The 9,306-nt window shown below is 41.3% G+C and overlaps 1 protein-coding gene across 1 annotated transcript in view; it reads left to right on the top strand.

Moving 5' to 3' along the window:
* Positions 1-8,360, top strand: part of LOC144679067 (oxysterol-binding protein-related protein 10-like) — a 266,323-nt gene extending 257,963 nt beyond the window's left edge. The window contains exons 10-12 of the mRNA XM_078539340.1: positions 127-309; positions 1,004-1,157; positions 6,149-8,360. Coding sequence (XP_078395466.1) covers positions 127-309; positions 1,004-1,157; positions 6,149-6,196 — 385 coding nt within the window. The 3' untranslated portion in view covers positions 6,197-8,360. The remainder of the gene's footprint in view (positions 1-126; positions 310-1,003; positions 1,158-6,148) is intronic.
* Positions 8,361-9,306: the final 946 nt, after the last annotated feature.

Genomic DNA, 9,306 nt, shown 5'->3' on the forward strand with positions numbered 1-9,306 from the left:
AGAGGCCATGGAGGAGTATAAACCACAAGGATGATAAATTTAAGTTTGAGGCTATTTAACTATTTTATTAAATGGTTCTAGGTCTGCTTCTTCCTTTCTAAATTGATTCCCACTTTCTGCTTGCAGAGTTACAGCTGAAGTGAAGCATAATCCGACAAATACGATTGTATGCAAGGCACAGGGAGAATGGAATGGAACACTTGAATTCACGTACAGCAATGGGGAAACAAAAGTAATTGATACAACCAAACTGCCAATAATAAGAAAGAAAATACGACCCATCAAAAAGCAAGGATCGTTTGAATCTAGGTGTGTAGAACCTGAGCTTTTATAAATTCAGTGAAGCTGCCAAGTTACATTTGGCCTTTCAGGCACCAGAAGCCAAGAGCCCACAAGTGTTTCATATTTGTACTACCAAATCTTAGTTCTCATATTTAAAATATATTTGTTTGGACAGTCCCTGGAAAATTCCAGTCAGCCTCCAACAATTGACCATAAGTGGCCATTGATTAGCTGCATTGGCTACCAACCACTTGCAGGAAAAAGGCCCAGAAGCAGGATGGATCTGGAGAACCATAGCAAGGACAGAATGGAGCTGGCTGGTGGTGTGAAATTCTGCACTATCCCACCTCCATTCAAGGCCCTGGAAGGCTTAAATTCCTCCCCATTATGTCATAGATGTACAGAAACCAGGAACCCATGCAAAATCTTTATATTTACACAGATAAATCTCAATCACAAGAGCTAGGGTCATCTTTGCTCAAGTATGCAAATCATTGCATACAATATCTCTGATCCCATGATGGGACTTGATTATGAAGATTTTACAGAACAAGGATGCTGTTCTTTCATATTGCAGTGAAATAATCAACTAAATTGCAGACACTACATTTGTAACTTGTGATACCGTTCCTGTGATACTGTTCCTGTTCTTTGTATAATAATACAGATTTTTTTAAAAGGCCTGAATTCCCGATCACTATATTTATATATTCCCTTCTAGACGTCTGTGGGAACTGGTTACCAACGCACTACAAGCTGGCAATATTGGTGCAGCAACTGAGAATAAGCACATTCTGGAGGAGCGGCAGAGAGCTGAGGAAAGGCAACGAGCAGCAACAAACACTCTTTGGAAGCCAAAGTATTTTCTAAAAGAGGTAATTAAAAAGTCCTGCCGTTTAACAATTGAGAAAAAAGCAGTGATACAATGGCCCGGCATATTCTGCATAACTTGACAATAGATTATATGAATTCTAATATTTGGTTAGCTGCTGCAGAGACACTACATAATGGAGCTCCAGCAACCTGCATTAGTCTAGGTTTTCATGTTTGGCCTTGTCATTCTGCTGTGTTCTCTGAAGTGGAATTTAAGGAGGGCCTTAAAAGAAGAGAATGCATTAGACAGGCTTAGTACTTGGTGCCTAAACCACTGAAGGCACAGCCACCAATGGTGGGGCCAAGGAAGAGGGGAATGCACCAAATGCCAGAGAAGGATGAGCACTGAGTTGTTGGGATGTTTTAGGACTACAGGAGATTACAGAGATAGGAAAGAGCAAAGCCATTGAGGGATTCTGAGCTGTGTTGCTGGGAAGGGCTGAGAAAGCTACTTTTGAAAAATAAATTTAAGTAAACTTTAATACTTGGGAGAGCTGATGGCGTAGTTGTATTGTTGCAGAGACCCCAGGGTAATGCCCTGGGGACCCAGGTTCGAATTCTGCCACGGCAGATAAGGAATTTGAATTCAATGAAGATCTGGAATTAAAAGCCTAAATATGACCATGAAACCATTGTCGATTGTTGTAAAAACCCATCTGGTTCAGGGAAGGAAATCTGCCGTCCTACATGTGACTCCAGACTCACAGCAATGTGGTTGACTCTTCAATGCCCTCTGAAATGGTCTAGTTAGCCACTCAGTTGTATCAAACCGCTTTAAAGCCTCAAAAAATGAATGAAACCAGACGGACCACTCGGCACCGACCTAGGCACCAGAAATGACATCAGCAAACTGAGCCCTGTCAACCCTGCAGAGTCCCCCTTACTAACATCTGGGGACTAGTACAAAAATTGGGAGAGCTGTCTCATAGACTAGTCAAGCAACAGCCTGACATGATAGTCATCCTCACAGAATCATATCTTACAGATAATGTCCCAGACACCACCATCACCATTCCTGTCCTGTCCCACCGGCAGGACAGACCCAGCAGAGGTGGCGGCACAGTGGTATACAGTCGGGAAGGTGTTGTCCTGGGAGTCCTCAACATCGACTCCGTCTCATGACATCAAGTCAAACATAGGCAAGGAAACCTCCTGCTGATTACCACGTATCGCCCTTCTTCAGCTGATGAATCAGCTCCTCCATGCTGAACACCACTTGGAGGAAGCTCTGAGGTTGGCACGGAATGTACTCTGGATGGGGGACTTCAATGTCCATCACCAAGTGTTGCTCGGTAGCACCACTACTGACTGAGCTGGTCGAATGCTAAAGGACATAGCTGCTAGACTGGGTCTGCGGCAGGTGGTGAGGGAACCAAGAGGGAAAAACATACTTGACCATATCCTCACCAGCCTGCCTGCCGCAGACGCATCTGTCCATGTCAGTATCAGTAGGAGTGGCCCGCACAGTCATTGTGGAGACGAAGTCCCGCCTTCGCATTGACGATACCCTTCATCGTGTTGTGTGGCACTACCGTTGTGCTAAATGGGATAGATTTCAAACAGTTCTAGCAACTCAAGACTGGGCATTCATGAGGCACTGTGAGCCATCAGCAGCAGCAGAATTGTACTCGAGCACAATCTGTAACCTCATGGCCCAGCATGCCCCCACTCTACCATTACCATCAAGCCAAGGGATCAACCCTGGTTCAATGAAGAGTGCAGGAGGGCATGCTATGAGCAGCACCAGGCATACCCAAAAATGAGGTGTCAACCTGGTGAAGCTATAACACAGGACTACTTGCATAAGCAGCAAGTGATAGACAGAGCTAAGTGATCCCATAACCAACGGATCAGTTCTAAGCTCTGCAGTCCTGCCACATCCAGTCGTCAATGGTGGTGGACAATTAAACAACTCACTGGAGGAGCTAGCTCCACAAATATCCCCATCCTCAGTGATAGGGGAGCCCAGCACATCAGTGCAAAAGATAAGGCTGAAACATTTGCAACAATCTTCAGCCAGAAGTGCCAAGTGGATGAACCATCTCAGCCTCCACTGGAGGTCCCCAGCATCACAGGTGCCAGTCTTCAGCCAATTCGATTCACTCCACGTGTTATCAAGAAACGGCTGAAGGATAGCACAAAGGCTATGGGCCCTGACAATATTCCAGCAAAATTCTGAAAACTTGTGCTCCAGAACTTGCCATACCCCTAACCAAGCTGTTCCAGTACAGCTACAACACTGGCACCTAGCCGGCTATATGGACAATTGCCCAGGTATGTCCTGTACACAAAAAGCAGGACAAATCCAACTTGGCCAATTACCACCCCATCAGTCTACTCTTGATCACCAGTAAAGTAATGGAAGGGGTCATCAACAGTACTATCAAGCGGCACTGCTTAGCAATAACCTGCTCACTGATGCCCATGTTGGGTTCCGCCAGGGCCACTCAGCACCTGACCTCATTTCAGCCTTGGTTCAAACATGGACAAAAGAGCTGAACTCCCAAAGTGAGGTGAGAGTAACTGTCCTTGACATCAAGACCACATTTGACCAAGTGTGGCATCAAGGAGCCCTAGCAAAACTGGAATCAATGGGAATCAAGTGAAAAACTATCCACTGGTTGGAGTCATACCTAGCACAAAGGAAGATGGTTGTGGTTGTCGGAGGTCAGTCATCTCAGCTCCAGGATATCACTGCAGGAGTTCCTCAGGGTAGTGTCCAAGACCCAACCACCTTCAGCTGCTTCATCAATGACTTTCCTTCCATCATAAGTTCAGAAGTGGGGATGTTCGCTGATGATTGCACAATGTTCAGCACCATTCACGACTCCTCAGATACTGAAGCAGTCCATATCCAAATGCAGCAAGACCTGGACAATATCTAATATAAGTGGCAAGTAACATTCATGCCACACAAGTGCCAGGCAATGACCATCTCCAATAAGAGAGAATCTAACCATCACCCCTTGACGTTCAATGGCATTACCATCACTGAGTCCCCCACTATCAACATCCTGGGAGTTACCATTGACCAGAAACTGAACTGGACTTGCCATATAAATACTGTGGCTACAAGAGCAGGTCAGAGGCTAGGAATAGTGCGACGAGTAACTCACCTCCTGATGCCCCAAAGCCTGTTGACTATCTACAAGGCACAAGTCAGGAGTATGATGGAATACTCCCCACTTGCTTGGATGAGTGCGGCTCCCACAACACTCAAGAAGCTTGGCACCGTCCAGGACAAAGCAGCCCGCTTGATTGGCACCGCATCCACAAACATTTATTCCCTCCTCCACCACCGATGCACAGTAGCAGCAGTGTATACCATCTACAAGATGCACTGCAGGAATTCACCAAGGCTCCTTTGACAATACCTTCCAAAACCACGACCACCACCATCCAGAAAGATAAGGGCAGCAGATAGATGGGAACACCACCTCCTGGAGGTTCCCCTCCAAGTCACTCACCATCCTGACTTGGAAATATATTGGTGTTCCTTCACTGTCATTGGGCCAAAATCCTGGAACTCCCTTCCTAACAGCACTGTGGGTGTATCTACATGTCATAGACTGCAGCAGTTCAAGAAGGCAGCTCACCACCACCTTCTCAAGGGCAACTAGCGACGGGCAGTAAATGCTGGCTCAGCCAGCGAAGTCCGCATCCCGTGAATGAGTTTTATAAAAAACTGATAACATGCGGTTGTTGGTGGCTAGAAGAAAACTCAAGCTAATTAAATCACTTGCTTGTTTTCTATGTTTATGACCTAGCATCATCATCTTCATCATCATCATCATCATCATTCCATTCATTACACTCTTACCATTTTCTTACCATTAACCCTCAGAGACCTTTTGATGTCATGAAGGGAGTGACTTGCCTTTTACTCACTCAATCTTCTCCCTCTAAAGTTGTTACATTGACAAACTCTAGAAGGGCCACATTAGCATTTTGCAACAAAATAAAAATGTCAGTGGTGCAATTGATTTAATTCTGCTTCACAGCATTTGGAAAACAAAACAATTACCATATGATCTTGAATACCTTTGAAAATGCATACAGGGCATTAGAGATTAAGTATTTATGAGATGGAATGTCTGAGAGCATTGCCTGCTGGTAGTAGTAGTTGTATACTACTTTCATAAAATCTTAAAAGTCACCAGTGCTAAAGTTAGGATGTGCTTGCATTGAGATGTCAAGTAAATCCCATCCCCATCTCTCCATGGCATTATACACATAAGGTGTTCAGAATGTGAATATATGATCCATTTATTTGGGTGTATGATGGCCATTTGAATTTTTTTAAGTTAAAATGTATAAGGCAAGTATAAATGTCAACAAAGGTTTACATAGGATTTTTCTGTGTTTTCCATGGATTATTCCTTTAGCTACTTACAGCTCAAGATTGATTCAAAATATTTTTCCTCACATACTTATCTGAAATTTGTGGAAAATGGAAAATTCTCAATTTGACACATTCATAATAAACATATGCTAACAATTTGCACCAGTGTACCTTAGCAGCATTCCTAAAACCATCAGTTGATCAGCTCACTTTTTGTAAAACACTCTGGAGCTTGTGATTTAGCCTAAGAGCACAGCATCATTTTACATAGTCTCTCTGCAAGGTCACTGTTTCCTTCACTGTGGGCTTCTTCCTTGATGCTGCAATTTCTCATACAGTGAACACAGGCTGGCACAAACATTTTATTATTTCTCATAGGAAATATTACACTGCCGTAATGGAATATTTAAATTGAACATTTCGCTTTCCCCTGCTTGTGACATAACAGAATGTCAGAAAAATATTAAGTAAATTTCTACTTATCATTATGAATTATATCATAATTCATGATATCATCTCTCATGGCTCCTCTGGCCTTTCATCCGCCAATAAATACTATAAAATATTTTCTATTTTTGCTATTGCTGAACAATGCTATCTTTTATACCTAATTATGCTACTGAACTAACTAACTTTTTGATTCTGTAATAGGGAGATGGTTGGGTGTACTATAATCCCCTCTGGAAGACACACTGTTGATAGGCTGACAGACTCAGCTCAGCCTTTACCACCTACCTCAGATTTCCTCTGATTTGCCACTTGCCATCTGCAAATAGTTCTGAGGTGAAGTTGAAAAGACAAAAAAAAAAACTGAAAAGCTAAAAAGTGACTACGCCATATAAAAAATGAACTTGTATTGAACAAGATGTTATATTGTGTATTGAGTTAAGATAGTTGCAGGTTCACCAAAACAAGTTTATTCAGGAGCTATCCTGTAGACCTGCATGTGAGAGATTGAAATGTTAATGATGGAGAAATTTTATTTTACTGTTTTAAGATTTTATATTTTTCACTTGCAAATACTTTTTTTGCACTTATATAAAGAAATGTGCCATTGGTGTAGTCACTTTAGGCTGTATGTATGAACCAAATGATATAATACATTGTCAAAGTGTTTTAATGTGGTTAATGGGCATGCCATTACACAAACGTTATAGCACTATAATGCATGTGGACCCCTTTTTACTGCAATGAGCTTCATCACCTGCACAACTGAAGCCACAAGACCTGGTTTCTTTCCTAAATTATTCAAAATGAATAGTGGTTTGAAAAAATAGGCACCTGATGAGGAACACTAACATTTGTATTTGGTGTTTATAAGGTTGTGACATGCACCTGAACTTCATAGTTCCCATTAACTAAGCAGAAAGGGCCATTTAGACCCATGTACAATCACTAACACTTCCATAAAATGAAAATTATTTACTAAAAGTGATTTTTATCCTCTCTATATCGCTAATGTTGTCTCCTCTCATGTTCAGAATAGTAGATACAATGAGGAGAATTAAGCTGCCTAAGAATTTTAGAAGTGCCCTTATCTCAAAAGCAAAACAATAGTCAACTGTGATGTTACAATTGTTTGATCTAACATTTCCATTTTTTTCTTGATTAATAATTTGAAGCTCATAAGGACTGCTGATGGCTATCTGACTTTGGAGCTAAACACAAAATATATCCCATATGATAGAGATCCCCTCTTCTCTTTGCATCTACTTATGATCCTGTATCCACATATGTATTTATATTATGCACTCCTCCAATTCTGCAGACCTATGCACCAACGAGTAAGACACCTACTTGTCATTGATAGCAATGGCATCTCGTTTGTGTCAGTAGTGCACTCCCTACTCACAATGAATGGAAAATGTATAGATGTATGTATTGCCATGCTAAAGTAAACTTTTATCGTGCACTTGCATTTTGCTCCACAGCACAAACTGTAAAAAAAGAATTCCCTGGGTAAACCATTTGATCACACTAAAAAACTGAAAGATCCGATTCAGAGCAAGCATTCATGCGTGTTTGACTTCGGACTTTATGCTTAAAACTTTTCGAACAGGAGTCATTTTTAGGTTTCACAGTAGATGCTAGGAAAATTCTAGTTATACCTTTAGTGCGTTCTAATGGTATTGTAATACAATGTGACATTTAATTTTTTGGGGGGGAAGCAGCACAATAGAAATGTACTTTCACAGAGGCAGAGGAGATAAGTGAATGTTTCGATGACACTGATATTCACAAAATAAATTGGAGCAAAATAATTACTAAAATAAAAGTATGCAGCCATTTCAATCCAGCACCGCAAAATGGTAGCGTGTAGGTTACGTACAATTACGTAGAATATACGGCACAGAAGCAGGCCATCCAGTTCAAATAGTCTGCCACGTTGTTTATGCTCCACTCAAACCTCCTCCTGTCCTTCCTCATCTAACTTTATCAGCATAACTCTCTATTGCCTTCTCCCTCACATGCTTGTCTTTCTTCCCCTTAAATGCATTTATGCTGTTTGCCTCAACTACTTCATGTGGTATCTATTTCAACATCCTCACCACTCGCAGGGTATAGAAGTTCTTCTGAATTCTCTATTTGATTTCTTGGTGACTATCTTATGTTGATGACTTCTAGTTTTGCTCTTCTGCACAAGTGGAAACAATCTCCCTGTGTCTGATCTATTAAAACTATCATAATGCTAAAGATCTCTATCTGGTCACCCCTCAGGCTTCTCTTTCCAAGAACAAGGAGACCCGGCTTGTTCAACCCTTCCTGTTGGGTAGAGCCTTGAAGTTCTGGTATCATTCTTGTAAATCTTTTTTGCACCCTCTCCAGCAACTCTTTATATTTTTTATTATATGGTCACCAGAACTGTGCACAGTACTCAAGTGTGATCTAATTGACATTCACTACAATTTAAGCATAGCTTTTCTACTTTTCAAATTGACTTTAAACTTTTCAGTTCTATTAGATATAATAAAGACAGAAGATTAAGATGATGTAATATTCTAAATCTGATTTCTCAAAACTAAAATGATTGGAGATTCAAAATGTATTTCTGAATTTTTCTCTTTTATAAATGTGACCTTTTGGAATAGTTATTTTGAAATAATCACTTTCTATGTGCGGTGAATTTTAAAGGGGTGACAGCAATGATGCAATGAATCTCAGCCAGACTAACATTAGAGGAAGCTGGCCTCAGTCTTCAAATGTTAGTGGAGAACAGTTTGTGGAGTTTGACTATGAATACCCATTCTCACAATTGAAGAGCTTGCTGTTGGTCATGAGAAAGAGGTATTGGAGGGCTGCTGCACTTTGCCATGAGCCACTGACTTCAGTGGAGGTGGAGGGTTTGTGCTATCTGGTAAAATTACATAAATGTCAAATGTTTATGCCACCACAGCTGTAGCATATAATCTAAATACAGGAAAAACAGGTTCTTAAACAAACACCTTATGCAACACTATTGGTGGGGTTTATACAGCATGAACAGTCCAACACAATATCATTTCCCAAAATATATGAAGCAATGGCATCTGCTTGGTGTTCGTATCATGTAATTGTTGGATTTGACAGAATCATGGTTCCAAAAATTGTGATTTTGAGTGAACTATAATATATTTGCAAAAACTCACTGTGACAGAGGGCAGAAAAAAAATCACAAGTGACAGTGTGTTGCTGCTTTATAGCCAAAGAAGCAAAACAGACCAGTGTTTTTGCTCCCAGTTGCAATTCAGTGACTCTTGTTGGAAATGCACATGTTGATATTCAACCATCCTGTGCTCATGGGCATGGAGCCTCAGTTGATAGGAGTGTGG

This window comes from Cetorhinus maximus, chromosome 3, assembly GCF_964194155.1.
Source record: "Cetorhinus maximus chromosome 3, sCetMax3.hap1.1, whole genome shotgun sequence".
In the NCBI taxonomy this organism is placed as follows: Eukaryota; Metazoa; Chordata; class Chondrichthyes; order Lamniformes; family Cetorhinidae; genus Cetorhinus; species Cetorhinus maximus.